General features: G+C 40.0%; 1 protein-coding gene across 1 annotated transcript in view; it reads right to left on the reverse strand.

Moving 5' to 3' along the window:
* Positions 1 to 1,229: 1,229 nt before the first annotated feature.
* LOC135555790 (syntaxin-1B) overlaps positions 1,230 to 23,921 on the reverse strand; it is a 61,194-nt gene continuing 38,502 nt past the window's right edge. The window contains exons 4-10 of the mRNA XM_064988523.1: positions 23,521 to 23,595; positions 17,170 to 17,243; positions 13,076 to 13,184; positions 11,461 to 11,534; positions 11,041 to 11,178; positions 9,474 to 9,584; positions 1,230 to 8,927 (exon numbers count right to left, since the gene is read on the reverse strand). Of these exons, the coding sequence (XP_064844595.1) occupies positions 8,847 to 8,927; positions 9,474 to 9,584; positions 11,041 to 11,178; positions 11,461 to 11,534; positions 13,076 to 13,184; positions 17,170 to 17,243; positions 23,521 to 23,595 (662 nt within the window). The 3' untranslated portion in view covers positions 1,230 to 8,846. The remainder of the gene's footprint in view (positions 8,928 to 9,473; positions 9,585 to 11,040; positions 11,179 to 11,460; positions 11,535 to 13,075; positions 13,185 to 17,169; positions 17,244 to 23,520; positions 23,596 to 23,921) is intronic.

Genomic DNA, 23,921 nt, shown 5'->3' on the forward strand with positions numbered 1-23,921 from the left:
TGATTGGTGGAGCTAGATTAGTGTGGCTGACACAGATGGGAATGGTTTAGTTAATCAAAAACAGGCCTTTTTGTTTGCATTTCCTTTTATCCCCATCTTGAATTTCCTACTTCTCCAGATTCCCCATTCAGTTCATTTCATTGTGGTTTTGTGTCAGTCTTTCACCAAAACCTTGTGTAAAGTATTGTACATTCAAATGTTAAAGTATGTGCTGTGTCATTTAACAGATGCCCATACTAACTAATTAGAATCAGCACATAGCAGAGGACAGATGAACAGCAGCGTACTGTACATTACATTCATCCCACCTCAATGGTAAGTAGCCATAATGAGGTGATGGGGATAGAATTTGCACCAGGGTGAGTGATCAAAGTGGGGATGTCTTGCATGCCTTAATGATGAGGTCATAATGTGTAGACTGGACCGTGAGTCATGGATTCCTAATGGTCCTTTTGGGAGGCTGGGAACCAGATGGGCAGAGTGCTGGAGGAGCTAACCCACACAACATGGCTGAGCAGCTGTTCAAAGGGTCTGAGCAGGAGTGCTGATATCGGATCAGATTTGTCTATTGTATTTTAATGAATAATATATGGACAGGGACGGATCATAGATCCGCACTGCTGCTCTGAGATGCTTCTTCAATATGGCCTAGTCCACCTTTAAAAACACTGGATGGCAGTGGGTCCTTTCAAGGAAAAACACTGACATAATACAATAATGATGGATGACATTTATATTGTGCATTTCACTAGGTGTCAAAATATGTTCAATTGTAAGGAGTGAACTCAGTCACCTCACCCACTACCAATTTGTAACACTTGACTTACCGGAGTGACGCACAGCAGCCATTTTTGTGTCCGAATGCTTGCCAAGTCTTGCATATCACAGTGACGAGTTGTCTGAGATGTTGCTAACCCAGTGGAGGGCGATCAGGGTCTACAGAGATACTCACTGTGACTTCATCCCAAACCCAGTGAATAGGCCCCAGGGAGTTCAGACCCACTTAATGCTTCATGACAAGGTGTTGATAGGATAACATGAGGATGCTTAACACAAACTAATATCCCATATTCCTAAATCAAAATAACATTAAATAACATTACATTGCCAAATGTTTGGTAGATTATGATCTAAGAACATAATTAGCAAATAATACAATTGAATTTGAGCCATTGTGTACAATAGCGATGGAGACTGACAACAGTAATGAAGACCAACCACTGTGAGGGTACACTGAACAATCCTTTTCTTTATTATTTTTTTATTATCATTTCAATATGTCTGTCGGGTTAGGTTTTTTTTGTAATAGTTTTTATTTTAAATTAAAATTTGACACACTTATAAAAGACAGCATCTGCATAGAGTTGTCATCTTAAAGATCCATGGAGAAAAGGGAGCGAGAGGAGGGGAGATAGCGAAGGGTGGGGAGGGGAAATACTGGCACGTCACACTAACTAAACAAAACAGCAAACAGCAGTACAAGAGAGGGAGAGAGAGGGACAGATAGTTTTTTACATTACGGTACGCACACATACACACACACACAAAAAAAACGGGACACAAGTTGCATTTCCAGTCAAAGTTGCAGCAAACGATCCAACTGTCCTCTTTTTTTCAGTCTCTTTCAGTGTCATTCTTGTTTCACTCCGTTCTCGCCCACCCTGACAACCCCCTCTAACTGACTTTCACTGAACAAGATGGAGTTGTTCTCTTCTGTCTGTGTTGTTACAGATATCAAATCACTTCCACCAACTGTGGCTTTCGATCTGCAACCAAAACTGTGTTGTGGTCGACCGAGGTTTGAAATAATTTAGTCTCACTTCTGCATGTTAGAGAAAGCCCTTTTTCTTTTGTATTGCACATACAAGTGGATTTCTATATTGTCACAGGCCAATCTTTCAGTATGGTCCACAACTTTCCCTTTGAGGATCAGACCTCCTTGGGTTGCCTCACAATTGGGACAAATCCTCTCAAACTCCTAAGAAGGTGATTCAGTTGTTCGCATCTTGACGCGCTAAGATTTCAATACAAAAGAGGACAAAACTCAACGCAGAGCCTAACTAATTTCAAAAATGGAAATCCTTCTGACAATTTTGACAATGGAAATCATTTTCTCTCCTATGCACATGAACATAGGAGAGTTGCAACACTTGCCAGTCATTAAAGATCACACAAATGAGTACTTAATGACTCTAAATGTCATGACCACTACGTTATGGCGGGTTCAATTAAGACAAAGACTTATTTCACCACAGTATACTTTCCACAGCGATGAGAGACCCTGGGCCCATGAGAAGAAGCCCAAAGCCAAGTGACAAGGTTGACATTGTCATTATACAAGACAATACCAATCATAATGACAGGGCTGTTTTTGGCTGACTACCGGCTAATAATTGGAGACAAAGAGAGTGTTTGAATTCATATTTGGCCTGGAAGCAGGAAACCGAGACAAAATGGCAATATGTACATTTTGCCACTCCCTTCTTACTACGGATGGAGGGAAGCACTATTCATCAGAGACGGATGCCTCTGAACGAAATCAAACTGGTTGGTTTTTGACTGATATGGTTGGTCACACAAATGATTCTTTCGTTTGTCCAAACACTCTCCAAACACGCATTAAAACTGAAAGAACATATATGTACAGACAGTCAGTCCAAAAGAGGGGGGGGACAGTGGGGATAGGGCAGAGATCGAACCACTTCACAACTTTGACAGGAACACGTTTCTCAGTAGTTTTATACATGGACATGCAAGTCATTTTTTCTCTCTTTGAAGTATTTACAATAATTACAAGACACAAAGATCCACTTCAGTTTGACAAAATTGCGAGCATTTCAATATTACTATTATTATTTTTGTTAACATAACTCCTTTATTTCTTTAAATCATTGTTATAATAGAATCACTCACTTTTTTTAGTTTAGCATCTGATCATTTTTGCCATCTCCCTCAGTTTGCAAATGTTACCGCATTTCCTTCTCATTATAATAATATATTTAACATCTATTCAGTTTTCTGTTAACCTACTGTTATGACCATTCAGATAATAATCAACTTTCCAAAGTCACAATTTCGGGAGAACCATTCCTACACCACCAACCCCAATCCCAATTAGAACACTGATACAAAGGAATACTGTTGTGAGATATGGTGAGTATGTTCCAGAATAGGACCATAAAGCAAAGGAAACAACAAACGGTTTCATTGTGGCAAATAACAGTAGCACATTAGTAAGCCACAATAGAAAGTAGCACCTCTGAAGAGGGTTTCGTTGGTTGTTGAAATGATTTCATTCCAAGAACAACCTCTTCTGTGAAAGCAGTTTGAATATTGACATAATGGTGAGGATAAAGCCAGTGGCCATTGCATAGGGCCTTGAATTTCTTGTGGCTACAACAAGCAAATAGGTAAGGGTGCCCATATATAGGAAGGGAACCCCCAAATATGAACCATGATATTATAAAACAGATATTTTGTTTTGAAAGATCTAACTGGTTATATTTGCAGTTCAAGACCATATTCGAACCCTTTCCAGAAGAGGTTTTCCTTTCCATTGGTTGCACTGATAAGGCTTTGCACTGACAGAAGCTGGACGGCCAGGCCATTACCGTCATTCATTCTCCACTCATTTACAGAATGCTTCCTCTATGCTCACTACGTTCTGAGGTCATTCCGATGTTCCGCGCACACCCGATACATCTTTTCATTTTCAAAACAATACAGGAATAAAAACAGAATACTTTTGGTTCATCCAGGTCAGTGCCCTTATATTCACCAAAGTGGATCTGGTGAACGCTCAGTTCAGGTGTGTTGCCAGCACAGAGAAAGCAAAGCAAGTGAGCGTTGAATTGGGTGTTAAAGAGGCCATAACCAAAAAACATGTAGATTTTGTGTGCATAAAAACAGGTGTATAGACTACACAGACATTTGGATAGGGATATGTATCTCACCAAATAATAATCGCCACTGTTGTCTCCTTTGGACTCGCGTGTAAGAGGACTCCGTGTACATCATATGACTATGCATCTCTTCTCACTGTTACAACCACGAAGAGTACAAACTACAGATGATTAAAGGACAATTTGTGAAGTCTTTTCAACAAGTCAACTCAGAAGTTTGAATCAAGTAGCTGACAGAACAACATACAATGATTGGGGGGGGGGATAATCTGGATGATAACTATAGATTACTATTATTATATTATAAGCATTTTTTTTGTAAACTTGACTTTCTTTGTGCTCTTTGATCAGGTGACTGAGAACACGTGGGGCAAAATGCTTTGGTTTGAATTTGGTGACATATATAAATAGTGTATTTTTTGTTGTTGTTGTTTTCAACATAAAACTGGAACTCAACAGCTACAACCCATGGACCTGCTAAACCCGAACAGCCCTTACACCTAGTCGCGTGCTCAGAGTGGTCTGCGTCGATCGCAGACGTGCACACACATACTGTACACAAACAAACGTTCATGCTCACACACAAACACACACACGCACCATCTTTTTTTTTTTGCCAGGGACGAGGGGCATGCACACAAGGCCTAGGAGCTCACACGTTGCAGTCGCAGCTTAAAGACTCACGATTAACGTTTCCTCACAAAGGACGCATACGCCACCATAGAAGCACATGAAGCACAGTGGGATAGATGCTATGGGAGAGAAAGGGGTACAGGATGGAATGTATCAGAATTACTACTAGGGGTTCTGCCATGGTGAGGGAAAACCGCACACTACAGTACTCTGGAGGAAGGGAGGGACGACATTTTGCACCAAACAGTACCCGGACGTTTACACACACTCGTACATACGTAGATCACCCCTCTGGACGTACCAATGTCAATATGGTGTCTCTGTAGACTTGCGATAAAACAGACACCAGGAGCGATATAACTACAACCCCTCACTCCGTCCCCAGTGAGTAAATATAAATAATTGATCGATAAATAAACCGTGAACGTGATAGACAGTGTTTTCTTAAGAGTGTAAAGTGCGCACATGATTGAGAGCAGAAATCACCATGCAAACTCACAAAGCCGATAGTTGCATGCCTTAATAAGAATAAGGGTTTCCTAGCCATATTCCTTTTAAAAAACAACAACGACATCAATATAACCCCATTTTAACTGTACATGTAAGTGGTTGGACACAATTAAATACACAGAAGCTTTAAAAAATAACATGCTGGCCAGTCCTGGAATGACTTGAGGACTACAGTCAGATTCCCTCCTGGATCTGTGGGTGGAGATGTTGGTCGAACGAACCTAGATTTCCCGTTCGCCATTCCTATGCCCTCAATATCTCTTGCTGCAGTGAGACATTCTTGCCATGGAAAGATACACATTGGACTTGAGGCTCACCAAAGTAATATAAGAGCCGTTATGTCATGGTGGGACTGAAATATCACGTCTCGTGGTGATCGAGATTGTACAGAACTCAAAAGTGGTTACCGGTATGCACGTAGAAAACAGTGACATGGGTTAGTCCTGAAGTGAAATCATGTTTAAATAGAGGCCATGTTTTGTTGTTTCTTGCTCACTGTGTTCCAAGGTGTAAGTCAGTGCCAATCTCCCAAAGTTATGTGGTTGTTCATGAAAAAAGTCAGCAATGCAAACTCACATTCTGTAAGGACAGCCCACTATCAAAGGCCACTGTTTCACACTCAGAACCAAAGAGCCGTTTGCATGGATATGTGAAATGACTGAACATTTCATTTAAGGTTTCAGCTTCCTATTTATTGCAAGTATTGTCCTTATTTTGATATGGCAGGCTTTAGCACAAAGCATCAGCTAACTACTACCTAGCACTTGAAAGGGCCATGATTTGATTGGCCACCAAGCTGAAAGTGGACCATAACTTTAATGTAGTTACTATAGTGTAAAGTTTGGACAACAACAGAGGCAGTTCAATGACAGTCAGTCAGGGATGACCACCACTTGACTTAGAAGAAACCAGTGACTTAGAAAATGATGTTCCTTGCTAATGACAATGACAGGGGAATGACCATGCAACTGTAAAAGGGTGGATAGGTGCGTATTGATTTTGCAGCAGCCAATAGGTAAGATGAATTTGGTATGCTAACTCTGAAATATCCTATCCAATGTCCTGTGAGATTTGTATTAATAGACAATTCTGTGTCAGAAGGTTAATCGAACGTGATTCTCTGTGTTGGGGCACTCATGAAGGAAAATCATGCGCCTTTGGTTTTACACTGAACAGAGTCACTTTTGGCATTTGGTAATGTTGAATTTAGCTATATTTCCATCTTAAAATCCAAGTTCAGAAAACTGAGAGCTGGTTCCTCCCTTTGAATATACAATATTAAGGACATTTTCAACACAAAATTAGGATTTTCCCGAAAACATTTGACAACATTGTTTTTTCCTTACAATTATTACATATACAGTCAAAGTATCAATGACAAGAAAAAACGAGTTCATGTTGCGGTAACTAGCATAGTCTGTTTGGGCACACATTTAACAGACACTCTTATCCAGAGCGTAGTACAGGCGCGTTAGGGTTAAGCGCCATGCTCAAGGGCACATAAACAGATTGTTCACCTCGTCAGCTAAGGTATTCGAACCAGCAACCCTTTCAGTCACTGGCCCAACGCTCTTAACCGCTGGGCCACAACTTATATCCTATGACGTTCCTACATATAGGAAGCTAACGTCAAAGGAGAATTGGGTTCATCTTTAAATGGACTATATTCAAATCAAATCAATACACCAGCAACAAAGTTGTTGCTTTGTCAACATCTATTGATCGTAGAAGGGTATATTCTCCATTCGGATTAGGTCCATGTCCAATCTAGATCACAGGGGGTAAGGCCTTGTCATATGAACTACACCGGGACACTATTCCATGAAGGTGACCCCAAACAGTCGGAACGATTTAGTTCATCCAGTCGGGGGCCAACACTGTCAACGCAAGCCAGGGAATTGGGACTTTGAGGGCAAGGCTCACGAGTCATGATTTTGATTCAGTTACTCCCTCGATTGGATCTTAATCTGCGACATTACAGTGCTGGCTTCAACAGAGTCACTGTGACATCCGTGTCACGTTGCCATGCATATTTCCTTGGCAAGGTGGAGCTGTCTCTTTCAGATAAATGTAGCAGCATTTATATCTGTTCTAAGCATGAATTCAAATGGCATTCTTTTCTTAGAATGTGCAATCATAGAGCACAGTATTCTCTCCTAACCTTGCTATTCTGAACTGGTAATAGTTCAGCACCATCAATGGGCTATTAAGAGGGAAACACCCATCTTCATGAAATAGCACCCAAACAACTCAAGCAGAGGGTGGAATAGGTTCCCTAAAAACTCAACATGACCGACCGATTGCTCAGTTATTAATACCTAACATGTTTTATGAATAGATTCTATAGTTGCGTGTTTTTTAAGATTATATCTTTGCTTAGTAAAAAATACAATTTCACAAGAGGGGCACACAAACGTGTTCCATTCACAGTACCCATTTGCTTATATGTTTTTGAATCTTTGAAAATAAAGTAAAGCAAACGGCAAAATGCAAAATATAGCTGAAGGTCCATAAAGGAAATATGAGGCCAGACTCTTTGTCACAGGACACGTCACACACTACACGACCACAGTAGAACTAACCACTTCCAAAGCAAGACATGAGACTCGACACCAGGGCTCGCCAGCATTTCAAGTTTTGAGATTCCGTTGTTCAATTTTCATATTTACTTTTTAATAATGCGTTCCTAATCTGTAGAACAGGCATGACGGCTACAGGTCTTTCTTTCTTTTTACCTCCCTCTCTTCCTTCCCTCTCTGGTGTATCTTGCAACCTTTTATAATATCCCCCCCCCCCGTCTGTTCTCTCTTAACATCCTTGGGAAAACTCGATATGGTCGGCTCTCTTTGTCAAAACTGCATAGTTCGACCGTCGGGTTTACCCCCCCCCATCTTACCTCTCTAATCTCTCTCTGAATTTGGTTTCTGCCACAGGCATATGGAATTAGCTGAAGGCCCGGAGACGTTCCTCTCTCCAAGCTCCTACCGTATGGAGAAGAGCAGAGAAGGGCCTAGATGGAGCACCTGCAAACTGTCAGTTGTTTTTCAAACCTGCTACTGCAGTGCCACGCCCTAAAGGACACGCCTCCATCTGTCTGTCAGCCAGGGCCTTTCATCTGCCGTTGTAACAGCTCCATGGGTTTAAGCTCTTATCCCTATTGGTCGAAGTAAAGACATTGTTGCCTATCTAGGAGATTTGATTAGGCTATCGCCGGGTTACTCAAGTTGACTACACTAATTGGTCTGGCTGATTTACGTGATTGACAGGAATAATCAACCCATGAGAAGTCTCTAAAAGTCACGGTTCAAGCAAAACCAAAGTCAGTCTCTCCCAACGAAACGTGATTATTGTATCTATGAAATAAGGAACACCGATCATCCTAATCCGTCTCCAGTTTTGTGCATTATGTTCTAAAATCGCATCCAAGTAAACTACCTTTGCTGGAACAACACACAATTTAGCAGTCATTGGCACTGTCCTGGAGACCCCCCCCCCCCCAAAAAGGAAAGATACGTTTAAAAAAAAAAGTTTTACGGCATATTTCTTTCCAGGTAGCTAACCCATGTGCTGTTTCTTATGTTCAATACATTTACATGTACATTGCAAATTGTTTGTTTATTTGTACCCTCTTTTTTTGTATATGTTATGTTTTTAGTCAGCTATAATGTCGGTTTAGTTTTTTTGTCTTTGTTTGTTCAACCCCACCCCTTTTAGAACATTTTCCTTATCTGATATTGTATATGATATTTTTCTCTCTGTGTGTTTTTTTCTTCTTGTGGCCGCCTTTCGTAGTTGTCGTCATTAAAAGCCCAGGTATCCGCCGATAGTGGATGCCAAGACGACTCCCAAAATAGTACAGCAGACGATGATCATGAGCTTCTTCTGCATGGGGGGGGGGACAAGGCGGTGATGGTGTTAGCAAGACACAGGGAGACTTGTGATTGTATACATGCTACGGGACAGTTTTACGGTAAGGGACAATATCATTTATCTATACAACACATTAGTATGGACATTGTTCCCCCAACCTATCATGTGTCTGTGGAGGTTGGTCGCTTGGTAATCACTGAGGTACTGTGTGATTGAGGGTGGAATGTGCTGTACATGAAGATGTGGTGGATATTATTATTATTTGAGTGTGTGTGTGTATACTCTTTAATAATATAGTTATGAGGGGGTGGTGGACATTAACCTTTTATGATATGATTGACTGTAGGAGGATGCTGTGCCTATTTTAGTATGCGTGTCTGTGTGTTTATATGATGGCATAGGTATAGTATGTATATTAGAATGTACAGTATGTATACATCCTCATGTTGGTGGGGGATGTGGGTTACAGCAACGTAACAGTGATAAAACATGTGGAAGACTATATGCGTATACACAATATATGCGTTAGCCCTGTTAAATGGCGAGCCTGTGACTTACCTTGCGAGCCTGGCTCTGGTATTTGACAGCCTTCTTGGTGTCAGACACCGCCCGCTCCACAAAGTCCACGGAGTGTTCCACGTTGTACTCAATTCTGTCAATCATCTCTCCCTGTAAACAGCAAAAAGCACCGGCATCAAAATGCAAGAGGAGTGAGGGGAACACCTTGTCTATTACCAATTTAAGTTAGCCTCAACCACATTGTATGCACATGTTTCCGCCCCATATATCTTTTTAAGGCTCAAGTGTGGTATCGTATTTCTGTTCTTTCGAATCCAAACAAAGCTTCTAGCACAAATATCAGCTGTTTTCTATTCATTTTTATTCTCGTTACAAAGTACTGTGAGTGATATTGATGAAGCCACTTATCGTCTACATGTTGTCTTCCATCTAACGGATGGATTTTTAACATTGTGTGCTGCATAATGTTGCCAGAGGAAACAACAGTATTGATATATAAATGAGATGAGCGTAGCTAAGTACCTATATTTATTCATCATACACAATTGCATATTGTCCATGAGGAAAAGCCCCCAGAGAAAGAGAAGAATTGTCACTCAAAAGCGTTTTTCCTCCCTATTGCAGTTTGGATGAAATAATCCAACTCACAAACGGTTTACAGTGCGTGAGCTAAACTTAGAAACCATATTTCCCTGTTACCCAGAAGCAATTTTCTAATTTAGGTGGTCCTGATGAGATTCATAGGCTCTTAGTGGAAGTCAACGGTCATTTCTTCACAGTGAGAATCAAAATTGGCAACATAATATTCTCATATTGTATCTCACATATCGAGATTCTATGTAATATTAACAAATGTTCTGTAAATATGAAAATATTTGAAAATGTAACTTCATTAAGTTGTCATAATTTTGGGAATAAAACACATTTAAGACAAAACAAGTATTCATGTGAGGTATTTTGTAATGCATTTTTAAAGTGCAAGTCTTTGCTATACCATTTCAACTTAAGTGCAACCACTGCGTACAGCCACAACCCTGAACATACTGTAAGAACCCATTAATTAAGATAACTGAACACTAGCAGCAGAGAGCTGATGAAGCCAGGATGTAAAAAGGCTACAGTTGTAGCCTGAGCTTGAGCCTGAGCTTATCTGAATGGCTACACAGCATTTCTCATTGGTGTGGAACTAGTCTAGGCAACAGTGTGTTTACTTCCAGTCTCAATCTAAACATATAATAATAACAGGGCACTGCATGCAACACTTCTCAAGTCTCAAAGCACAATTACTCAAATATGCCTGTGAACCCACATGCCTGAGGCTAAATGTCATATGTTCAACTCTCAGCTCCAAATATCTGCCCCGTTCTCAGTCAATCGTGGCAAAAACCAAATCACAGTTGGATGGATTTCATTATGAAAGATGTAAGACTCAGTTTGAAGATACACAGATTGCTTCAATAATTTCATTTTAACATCACAAAAATGACTCAGATTCAAGGCCGTTTCAAATCCATTCTGTTCTCAACGTAAGGCTAATGGCATAACACTGGGCTTTTATTGATTCCTTCGTCTTTTAAAAACATTTCAAATAAAAACAAAGCTTTACCTGGCTCTCGACCAGCATGGCCATGTCCACAAACATGTCGTGCAGCTCACGGATGCTGTTCTCCAGTTTGATAATCTCGGTGTGTCGGGTCTCAATCTCATTCAGAGCCTGCTTGTCTATCTGAGAGTCCATCTTGATCTAAGGACCCAAAACAGAGGGTTGAGAAGGAGACCGAGGATGAGGAGAGAAGAGGATTCGATGTGTTCTTTTGCCACCTGTAATAATGAACATTCTTCTTCTGTTAAACATCATATCAGGACTAATAATAGTCAACGTAGCAGTAGTTTATTGAATGCAAACGTGACAGATGTAGCGAGTTAGCTATGACTAGCCACACAGGTTAATGCCTGTGGTCCCCATGCCTTCACTGTGGATATATGTCTGCCATGGGGAATGGCCAGGTTCAGATGTTGTACTCACATCATCGGTGAAAATGGCAAGCTTGCCACTCTCCAGCATATCCTCCAGCTCCTCGTTGGTGGTTGTTCTCCCAGCTGCCGAGCACACACACACACACACACACACACACACACACACACACACACACACACACACACACACACACACACACACACACACACACACACACACACACACACACACACACACACAATGAAATATATTGCCAACAAATTATCATAATGCTTTGCCTGATGCACTTACAGTTTAGTTATTTAAATCAACACATTTCCACCGTTTTAGTGCCAATTTGAAGCACAGCACAGATTCTGGGCAGTAATTAAAAAAGAGCATGTATCTCTAACCAGATGTCTAGAATAATCTAGATCAATTTAAAGCTCTAAGGTATCCTAAAAATATGACTAAAAATGAAATAATATGAAAGAAAATACAGCTTTTAAATCAAATGTGCGAGCTGAATTACAATGAAGGAAAGTCTTCTGTTTTTGCAATCTGCATGATTATACAAATTATCATTGGCTAATATGTGGCCATTCAAATCCCTTGTCTACCAAGTATCGTCTCAATAAACTTCAAATGCGTCTATTCTGTTAAGTCTGTCCCAGTCTTTGAAAAATACAGTGTCTGTGCATAATATTGGTTGATGTCTGGATCTCAGATGTCACTATGGCTTTGAGTTGTGTATGAAACACTTGCCAGTGTCTGTATCTGTGTACTTCAGTATTAAAAGGATACTCACTGTCTGTGAATTCCAGTCTGTCTCATATGAAGGTCAGTGATGCTGCCTTGAAAATATCCTTACGTCTGCAAAGGCCATTTTTGTGTCTGCGCTGTTGGGTACCAGTGTATATTTAGTAAGAACTCTGGCTATTTCTTGTGTAAGATACTAACGTACCTCCTTGTCAGTCGGTGTTACCCTGTCTGCTGTCAGCGTGTGTGTGTATGGCATTAGTCTTGTTGATTTATTACCAATCACTAAATCAATCAACCAATCAATTGTGTTGTATTTGTGCAGCCATTTTAACAAAGTAATTGACAAAGAATGCTAAACTAAGTCTAGGCCTAACCCACCCTAAAAGAGAGAATCTATGTTGATAATGTCAATATACTGTAATGTCTGTGTATGGTTCTATTCACTATGAACTGTACTTGTATAGTATACATAGATACTGTATAGATACTGTATAGTATACATAGATACTATAAAGCGCAGGGTTCCCCAACTGGCGGCCCACGGACCGAATTTGGCCCGCGGGTTGAATCATTTGACATAAAAAAAAAAAATGGATATAAAAGACTGTAAAAACACCATGAAATCAGCTCTAATTCATTTTAATTGAAGAAATCTCTTCCCAAATATCCCCACGCATAATAGAGAGACACATGATTGTATACAAGTGTAAGCAAGGCTTGAAATGATCTGTTTGGGCTTCAGGAGATCAATCTGCAGTCCCACAAATGATTTGTAATTATGTTCCGGCCCCCCAACCATCCACTCAACAGAAAATCGGTCCGTGGCTGAATCCCGTTGATGATCCCTGATATAGAGTATAGTATCTAATGTCAGTGGTGTATTAACTGTGCCCTATGATGGTGGTGGGCTACAGATACTCACTGATCTCCAGCTGTCTCTGGATACGGTCCTTGCAGCGGTCCCTGTATTTGGACTGCGTGGTGTTGTACTCGGTCATCACCTCTACAAACTTGCGTGACAGCGTCGAGTGCTAGTGGACAGACACGGGGAGAACAGATGGGAGGGGGTTAGGGAGTGGCCACTGGAGAAAAGAAAATCCCAAATAAGGTCAATCAACACCATCTGATACTGTGATGATGCCTAATTGGCCATTTGCAGTGCACATCAATCTTAGCCTTGATGAAAATGGCAGAAACGCCTTCATATGTATGCACACATGCACCTCCATTCAAATAATGGCTGCTGCGTTAGAGATTTTGCTGATGCTGCAAAGTCAATGACAGTGGCAGTTGAACGTTCCGACCACCAGAGGGGATCCTAGAGTATCACTGAGCCTTGTGCATGGAATTACTGCTGCAAATAATACAGGCAGGGGTCAAAGCAAGGATGGCTCAATTCTGTGTGCTGGAGGGAAGGCCTGAGATTCAGCCCAGCAGTGTCTACTTCTCCGCGTGCCTGAATAACCCACTAACAATGCAAGGCAGAGAATAAGGGCAAGGTACACTCTTAGAAAAAAGGTGCTATCTAGAACCTAAACGGGTTATTTCGGCTGTCCCCATAGTAGAACTCTCTGAAGAACCCTTTTTGGTTTCAGGTAGAACCCTTTACACAGATGGTTCTACAAGGAACCCAAAATAGTTCTACCTGGAATAAAAAAGGGTTCTACCTCAAACCAAAAAGGGCTATCCTAATGGGACAGCCGAAGAACCCTTTTGGAACCCGTTTTTTCTAAGTGTAGCTATGGTGAGGATGAAAGAGGGGCTGGATTAGTGGCAGTGAGTCAGAGGATCAGGTGGTTGAGAGAGTCAAGAGCCTACAATGACAGATGTCCTTTCTGGCCACCTCTGAAGAACATTGGTTCACAGTGAGATGATCTGAATTTCAAATGAATAAACATTTGGGTGGTTTAAAAGAAAGTGATGTGTTGTTTTGAAAAAGGCACAATTCAGTGCACAGCTTGATTGAACGTTTAGGTTGGCTATACTGAGTGTCTAGAGTTGTTCATGTGATTTGATATGGGAAATGTCACCTTTGCCATTGTACTTGTATTGGCATACTGTGGGGTCTGAAATGATTGACACTCCTTGATAATAATTCAAATACTGAACTATATTATATGCTCAAAATAGGTGGGAATTATATTATTTTATACTAATCCAATTGCTCAGAGAAAGAGATGACTTTGTTTAACAAGTAACATTATTTTTTTCTCAAAAAGATAGGGGTCAAAACTATTGACACGCCTAAAGATTCTTATAAATATAGCAGTCAAAATGTATTATATGGTCCCATATTCCTAGCACACAACGACTACATTATGGATAATCCTGAATGAATCGTGAATTAATGATGTCACAGAGGGTCAAGAATCTTATACTCCTCTGCTATTGGTATGATTTTTGACCTTCTGTGACTTTCTCGCTCATCATTATTCCCAATTCATTCAGGATTATCCATAATCATGGTAGCATCCACATTAATGAAGAAGTGTTTAGAAACATATTCTATTCTTATTTATAATAAAAGTGAGTCCAAAATGGCACAATACATTATTTACCATTCATTTCTATCGGGCACAAAATGAACACAACCAAACGGAACTACAAATGCATCCAACACGTTTGTAGAGTCACAAGTTTGATGTAGTTATTGCTTGCTAAGAATATTGGACCAAATACTAAACTTTTGACGACTTTATTCATAAGAATCTTTAGGGGGTGTCAATCATTTTAACCCTTACCGTTTAGAGCAATTGTATTAGTATAAAATAACATATTCTCCAAATGTTTTGACCACACAGTACAGCTTAGTATTTGAATGATTTATTTTATACAGTCATTATTGCTCATCTTTATCAAGGGTGTCAATCATTTCAGACCCCACTGTATGTGAATAATGTTGGGTCGTTTTGCTGTGTCGCTCCTTGTTATACCACCTCCTTTTCACACTGCAGGGCAGTGGTGCGGCTTATTCAAAGGTCCCACAGCCGTTTCCAGCAGTCAAATGACTAGTGGCCTCGTGGGTTAAATGTTAACACTATTTTTCATTCATTCATCATTCCTAAACATTTTTTTTTTACCTGCTGAAAATCTGGTGTTTCTATGTCAAACGGTTTTGTTATAGTTCAGTCTTCTGTGATGTCCACGGAGCAAAAATATTAACGCAACATGCAAAGTGTTGGTCCCATGTTTCATGAGCTGAAATAAAAGATCCACGAAATGTTCAATACGCAACAAAAAGTTTATTTCTCTAAAATGTTTGTTTATACCCCTGTTAGTGAGCATTGTAGCATTTAACCCATCCACCTGACAGGTGTGACATATCAAGAAGCTGATTCAACAGCATGGTCGTTACACAGGTGCACATTGTGCTGGAGACAATAAAAGGCCACTCTAAAATGTGCAGTTTTGTCACACAACACAATGCCATAGATATCTCAAGTTTTGAGGGAGCGTGCAATTGTCATGATGACTGCAGGAATGTCCACCAGAGCTGTTGCTAGAGAATTCAATGTTCACTGCTCTACCACGTCGTTTTAGAGAATTGGGCAGTATGTCTAACAGGTCTCAACTGCAGACCACATGTAATCACGCCAGCCCAGGACCTCCACATTTGGGTCCTACACAAGCGGGATCATCTGAGGGGAGGGGCACGGGAACTGAGGAGTATTCCTGTCTGTGATAAAGCCCTTTTATGGGGAAAAACTCATTCTGATTGGCTGGGCCTGGCTCCCCATTGGGTGGGCCTGGCTCCCAAGCAGGTGGCCCCTGCCCAGTCATGTGAAATCCATAGATTAGGGCCTAATGAATTTATTTCAATTGACCGATTTCCTGATATGAACTTTAACTCAGCAAAATCTTTGAAATTGTTCCATGTTGCCTTTATATTTTTGTTCAGTATATAAAATGTGTAATTTTAGGGTGCAAACTCAAAATTGAATACATTTCAACTCTATATCTGACAGGATACAGGTGTCTTCTTTTTTAAAGCCCAGAACATGTGTGTGTGAGGTGTATAATTTGGTTTCAAAGTAGATTTGTTTAAACTACCAAGAAACACTCTATGTGACCCTGATTTAGCCCACCACAGTAAAAGGTAAAAAAAGGACTCTCCCTCCTGCCACAACTGATAACTGTTTGTCATTGAGCAGTTTGACAGTCTTTCACAATTCCATTCAGAGAATGTGGGGCCATCATAATTTCACTTCATATTCAAAGAATATACCTTTTGGTTTTTGTGTCACTCTAAACAAAGGCTTTTAAATGTGTTTCTATGTGAAAGATAATTAGTCCTCATACAGACGTCAAAACCTAATGAATCTTTATCTGAGAATGAAGCTTCATTCACCATCACCGGTTAATTCGAGAACAGGTTACAACCTAAGCGGGAGAACCTACCCCAAGCCAGTGGAACATTTATCTTAATCTTTAATCATTACATTCTGTAATCAATCACATTTCGACTCTAAAACACTTGATATATGCCAAGTTGTTTAATCTTAAAAGTACATTTGAATATATCTTTCATAGGGCCTTTCTTATGTGCTACATAATCACTTAGTTCATCAGTCATTGAAATGACATGAACAATTTAACATCTTTTCTATCATGTCAAAAGATAAAGGGATGTCAATGAGCGTTTACATTCAGTGGTGCATGACAGTCCATGGTCATGAAGGCCTTAGGAATTCCCGCTTCATAGAGGTATCCCTTAAGTCTCCTACTATATGAAGATTTATACTCTAGTACTAAGTAGTGGTGTTATGGGTAGGCATCAGGCCACATGGTACAATAACAATATGGTTTTAAATCCAGACTTGTATTCAAACAGTATTTGTTTTAGTTTCTTTTTCAAAGCCAGGTCTACAAAGTGTAGTTGGCAGAAGGCTAAAGTTGTGGTGAAGCCGTGTATTCTCTGTCTTTATGATACACCAGCAGCTTTATGTTTGATCAACACATTTTTGTTACTTGGCATCTCCTCAGTGGATGTGCAGAAGATACGAGCGAGTGACTCACCTGTGTCTTACGAATTCGCAGGTCTGCAGATGATCTGTTCAGCCCCTCCTCCTGCTCAATGCTCTGCTCGATTGCTGGGAAAGAGGCAAGAAATTGTGAGAAATAAACAATGGAACCGCCAAACGGAAAGGAGATTGCCCATCTTCCACTGAACTTCAGTCAATTACATCCCCATCACAGTCAGGTAATATAGCTAAAGTGCTAATATGCTAACATTTCGCCATCTTGGGTGGAGCAATTAGTATGTCATGGGCAATGTGCTAATGCTACAATCACAAAAAGACCCTGGCCTAATGATAAAAGTATGCTGTTTTACAACAGATAGAGAGGTATTTTACTTAATGGGTCATTATACCTTACCAAACCTGTTAGAGGGAATTCAGACCCGAGTTATGGTGTAAATGGAACTTAATTCCCTTTTTATGCACTTTTCCCTCTAAGTGGATATATTCTGACCTTGAACTTAAACCACCTGTTCGTTTGGGGGAAGATCATAGAACCGGAGGTGTGGCAGAGGTGTGTTTACCGATACGCTGTATTCTGACCTTGACTTAATTCCCTTATAATTCTGCCACCTTTGCGTGCAAGGAAATCATTAATTAGGTCGAGCAACTTGTCGGTTCCAAGTGGAAAAATATCTACTTTACGATAGAAATAACACCAATCTCCATGCACTGTAATTCATAAATTGATAAGGGCTATTGATAAGACCTAGGTAAATTAATAATCAGTTTGGATAAGGGGATTATAATTATACAGTACCTTCAGAAAGTATTCACACCCCTTGAGTAATTCCACATTTTGTTGTGTTACAGCCTGAATTCACAATGGATTGTGGGTTTATTTTACACCGAATACCAATAATGACAAAGTAAAAACATGTTTTTAGACATTTTTGCTAATTTATTGAAAATTAAATAATGAAATACCTCATTTACATAAGTATTCCCACTGCTGAGTCAATACTTTGTAGAACCACCTTTGGCAGCGATTACAGCTGTGAGTCTTTCTGGGTAAGTCTCTAAGAGCTTTCCACAGCTGGATTGTGCAACATTTGCACATTATTATTTTCAAAATTCTTCATGCTCTGTCAAATTGGTTGTTGATCATTGCTAGACAACCATTTTCAAGTCTTGCCATAGATATTCAAGCCGATTTAAGACAAAACTGTAACTGTGCAACTGAGGAACATCCAATGCCGCCCTTACAGAAAAAAACACGATTTCACATGTGGAAAATCACATGATTTCATATAAAATGTAAACAATAACACCTGGGTTCATGGAACACTTCACCTGTGATCACATTTTCACGTGTAGTTTCATGTTATCACAGGTTGCTTTACAAGTCGTCACGTTATCACATTAACTTCACATATGATCACATGAAAACTTTTTTTTGTAGCACTTCACTTAGGGCCTCTTGGTATGCAACTCCAGTGTGTATTTGGCCTTATGTTTTAGGTTATTATCCTGCTGAAAGGTGCATTTATCTCCCGGTTTCTGTTGGAAAGCAGACTGAACTAGGTTTCCTCAATGATTATGCATGTGCTTAGCTCCATTCTGTTTCTTTTTATCCTAAAAAAAATCCTTAGTCCTTGCAGATGGCAAGCATACCCATAACATGAAGCAGCCACCACCATTCTTGTAAATAAGTAGAGTGGTACTCAGATTTGCCCTAAACATAACACTTTGTATTGAGGACAAAAACGTTAATTTCTTTGCCACATTTTTTGCAGCATTACTTTAGTGCCTTTTTGCAAACAAGATACATGTTTTGGAATATTTTTTCCTTCTTTTCACTGAGTGCATATCTCCACCTCTGAATAATGATTTAGGAAGGGTGCCTGTATCTTTGTAGTGAGTGGGTATATTGAAATCCCATCCAAAGTGTAATTAATAACTGCATCATGCTCAAAGGGATATTCAATGTCTGCTTTTTTTACCCATCTACCAATAGCTGCCCTTCTTTGAGAACCATAGGAAAACCTCCCTGGTCTTTGTGGTTGAATCTGTGCTTGGAATTCACTACTCGACTTAGGGCCCTTACAAATAATTGTATATATGGGGTACAGAGATGGGGTAGTCGTTTAAAAATCACGTTATGTGACTTGTTAAGCACATTTTTAGTCCTGAACTTATTTAGGCTTGCCATAACAAAAGGATTGAATGCTTATTGACTCAAGACATTTCAACTTAAAATGTTATTCATTTGTAAACATTTCTAAAAAAATTATTCCACTTTGACATTATGGGTATTGTGTGTAGACACGAAATCTGAATGTAGTTCATTTCAAATTCAGACTGTAACACAACAAAATGTGGAACAATTCAAGGGGTGTGAATACTTTCTGAAGGCACTGTAAGGCCATTTTCAAAACGAGAAGTTGCTTTTTAGGGGCAGTTGCTCTTTAAATCAAAATGCGTCAAAAAGGAATAGATTTCCTAAGTGTGAATCGGGCCCATAGTGTTGCTGAACACAAACCAAACATTATTTTCCAGTTGTGTTCTAAATGTGATGTAACTGTGTAAAATGCCCTTGATGCATTTAATTTGGATCAGCATAACAGAGAAATAGCAGGATTTTGGGATGTCAAACTGTCAGTTTATGACATACCATCTCCTTTTGAACAAATACAATGTTCCCAAAACTATAAAATATTGATCCCAAATAACACATTCGGGGGATTCTGACAAGACCATTTTAAATAGAGGCAGTGCCCTTAAAAAGCTTTAGAAAACAAAGGTAATTCCTCATCCATATTTATGGACAAATGTTGGGTTTCTCACAACTACGAGATAATGTGATTCCCAATATAATCTATTGTGTACTGTATGTGATTATTCAAACATCTTTTGTGCACCATCGTTTAACATGGGTTTTCTCTCGGTCTCTGTGTGACCTTCCCCAAGAGCATTTTCAAAAACAATAAAGAGAAAATGGAGAAATAAAAGAATGTCAAACGAAAGCACCAGATTATAGGACCTATTATATCACCCATAGTATAACATTTGCATTTGTGAATCATCTATGTAGGATTTGTAAAGGCTTCATTAAGCTTCATAAGATTGTCAATATAACTGTACAACCCACCTCACAATATCTCCACCTCTTAACCTCTTTTAGGCTCCCGAGTGGCGCAGCGGTCTAAGGCAAAGCAACGCAGTGCTAAAGGCGTCACTACAGACCCTGGTTCGATCCCGGCTGTATCAGCCGTGATCAGGAGTCCCATAGGGCGGCACACAATTGGCCCAGCGTCATCCGGGTTAGGGGAGGGTTAGAGGTAGGCCGTCATTGTAAAATAAGAATTTGTTCTTAACTGACTTGCCTAGTTAAATAAAGGTTAAATAAAGGTTAAATAAATACACTTTTAATAAATAACATAGAGTTCCCCTGTTATATTCCAGATTAATTGCCTCACCATATGGCGCATACTCTTCCTATAAGCTAGGCCAACTTTGAACCCAATTTAGATCAATAACAAAGGAGATTTCCATATTGCTGATTGGATGCTTTGTTGCTACTGCATGGTGCCCAGATGCCAATGTCCCATCACCGTTCATTACCTTTGATAGAGGAAGCCCTCTCTCAGCATCAAAGTATTTTGGGATGCAATTTAGAAGAAACAACTAGATGAGTGGGAGTCTTCTAGATTATTGGACTAAAATAAAGAACGAAGCTAGAGGAATGTGACTCAGCACCTTTGAGTGAGCGGTTTCCTATCTGTCTTCAGAGGGAGCTTATACATCAAATGAGATTAGTCTAAAACTCCTACCGGTATTTGAATTCAAGTCCCAAAAATCAGACCTCTTGTGCACGTTTGTATAGTATCTTAGTAGTGGTCTATCAGCAGCGAGTGGGTTGTACACTGAGACGTTTGAGATGTGCCTTGTGGTGCTTCAGGTATATTGGTATCAACTACATATAATAAGTATGATTTGTTTTAGTTTGTGTCTCTGAAAATATCCATTTTGTATTACGTATTCTTGACCTATCTTTGGTCTTGTGTCTTGTGTAGTGCACGTGTGGTAATGTGGATAACGCAGGGCATCTATAGTGTACTTACCCACAGCATCTATGAGGTCATACAGTATCTCTCTACGATGGTTTCCCTATTGTTGCATAACATCCTGACCAATCCAGAGATGCTACAGTATAGTTGAGCATCTATCTTTAGTGGTGGATCTACGGTTGGTCAGCTACCTAGCTACAGTACAGCAGCGCTCCCCGGTGAGGCACTTCCTCTGGCTTGCTGCCTTTTCATTTTCCACTGTGTCATGACTCAGCTGATTTGCATAATAATGCCAAGGGGGGTGGGGGGGGGGGGGTCTCCTTAATGTGTTCTTTAAACAAGGGGTTTACTTGTCTTTCAGTAAATATCAACACTCTACTTGGCTGGTTGAAAGGGTAATTTGATCATTGTTGTTCTGCTGGTTAAACACTTTGTCTGGCTGGATGAGACAGGATCTGCTTCTCTCTCCTGGACTGCAAAGCTACCGCATGACATACTCTACAAAGAAGCAGAGTAGTGGCATAGTGTAGCGGTCGCCTGTCAACCTAAGTTGATCTTTCACACGAGGTCTGATGGAAAATGGTGCATTTTTGGAGCGCAGTGTATAATGCAGCTTGGCATTCAATTCATCTGAATGTTATTACTTTTGCTGTACTGATGGTTGTTTGAATGCACCATTCAGTGTATTGGGAGTCTAAAGGGGTTGCTTCTTCATTTACAAACTAGACTTGTGAGCAACTATAAATGGCAGTTCTTACAATTGTAAAAAAGCATTTTCAATAAAATTTTATGAGGCACAGGACAGCATTCCTAAGAAGGCAAAAATATAAATTGCTACACCATCAAGACCTATTACAGTTTTTAAAGGGTTGGTCAATTCTCACTTTATTAGTTATTAAGAAATGTTGAGCAAAGCAACATATTGCTCCTAGAACCCGGTGTCAACTGATATGCGACCTGACATGCTGGCAGTCTGAGGGCAGAGGCTGGAGGCAGAAGGCGTTTGGATGACAAGAGTGATGTCTGCTCCATTGCGACTTTGCTTTCTACAATATGCCCCTCGGGGGGGGGGGGTGGTCACCAGAGACAACCTATTTTCTATTTTCCACAACAAAACCCCTGAAGTATATTCTCTGTTCTCTACTGTATGTATAACTAGGCAGCTGTCGAGTTGATTTAATTGCCAAATGATTTGCATATATTCACGTGTTCACAGTGGGTAGGGTTGAAATGTACAGTAATGGTACTGTAAAAAAAAATAGATAATTTGACCAAGATTGACCAAAAGTGTCCAAGATTTTTGTATGCTCTCTATTGTGACCCTTACTTCCTACTCACTTATATTATAAATCTACCACATGAGAGAGGCTATTGTACTTACAAACGATGTCGCGGCTAAGGTTCAAACAAACACACACTTGCAAGACTGCAGAATGCTCTGTACACTCAACATATTGCAAATATTTGTCTGTGCGTTCGAGATACATATGGAAAACTAAAACATGAAAAGCAGATCCATGTTTGTTGAAGTACAAAAACAGAAAGACATTGTGGGGATTGCAATTATAAACCGATATGCACCATGAAAGCAGTTTTCAGTGTGCATGTGCGAGCGTGAATGGGATGTGTGTTGGGGCGAATGGTTGGTTGGAACTCCCAGATAGATGAATTCACTGCTCGACCGCCACACATTAATGCAGGAATGTCCTTGAACCGTTAACTCTCAATGCAGTTAACATTTAGCCGTCTCAGCTTTGCTCTTAGCTATAATTCTCCCCTCATTAAAAATACAATTGTTGGAAATGATACACTGACCCCAGTTGACTCTTGTCCTTAACAAAAGTCCCTGAGACGCTCATTTGACGTTATTGCAGGGGGCCACTAGATGTAACAAATATCTTTCTTTTTGTCCATCGTAACCATTTTGTTTTAGTATGTTGGGCCTGAAATCATGGGGACTCCCTTGAGGCCAAACACACTCTGATTTAAGGGGCTGATAAAGACTAAACATTGTCTTGTGTTTTTATTTGCGCTATAGAAATCGGCTGTGTTGCCATTACATAAATGGCTTTATCTGTCCATCAGTGTTCTAGTCAGGTAATCTAGTGAAGCAAGTGTTCTGGCTCTGAGCAAGTGTTTTAGTAGCGAGTTCAGATTGAAAATGGAAAAAATATATAGGGTCGGGTTGACATCATTTCCTTCATAGCCAAGAGGTTCTAATCTTGTGTTCAACATCTAGCTGAGGCGTGGACAACTTAACACCGTGCGGTATTGGTCGACATGGTGTTTTTCAGATGCAATGTTTCACACAACATTTTCCATTTTCATTTTATACTTACCTTTTAATTTTGAGCGAACTTTATTGGCTGTCTTCTTGATGTCAGCTGTGAGGTCCTCCAACTCCTGCTTGGTCTCTGAGATACAGAAAGAGAGACAGAATTATGCAACGCTCAACATTGTGTTCCATGTTGTAACATTACGGCAACGATATTCAGATATCGCAATTCACAACCTGTGTCAATTACAGTACCACTTGTAAAACAACTTAGATTGTCAGTAAATGAATGTACCATATCTGAGTGATATTGCAAATACTCTCATATATGTAACAGTATGCAAACATACAAGTGGGCGAATTGAGAAGAGATATTGTATGTGTATAATCAGTTTATTCATCAGTTTTATTATCTTGACTAAGAATATGGGATTGTGTAGGTTGGAGTGGATGAGTGTGTGTGAC

This window comes from Oncorhynchus masou, chromosome 15, assembly GCF_036934945.1.
Source record: "Oncorhynchus masou masou isolate Uvic2021 chromosome 15, UVic_Omas_1.1, whole genome shotgun sequence".
Lineage (NCBI taxonomy): Eukaryota > Metazoa > Chordata > Actinopteri > Salmoniformes > Salmonidae > Oncorhynchus > Oncorhynchus masou.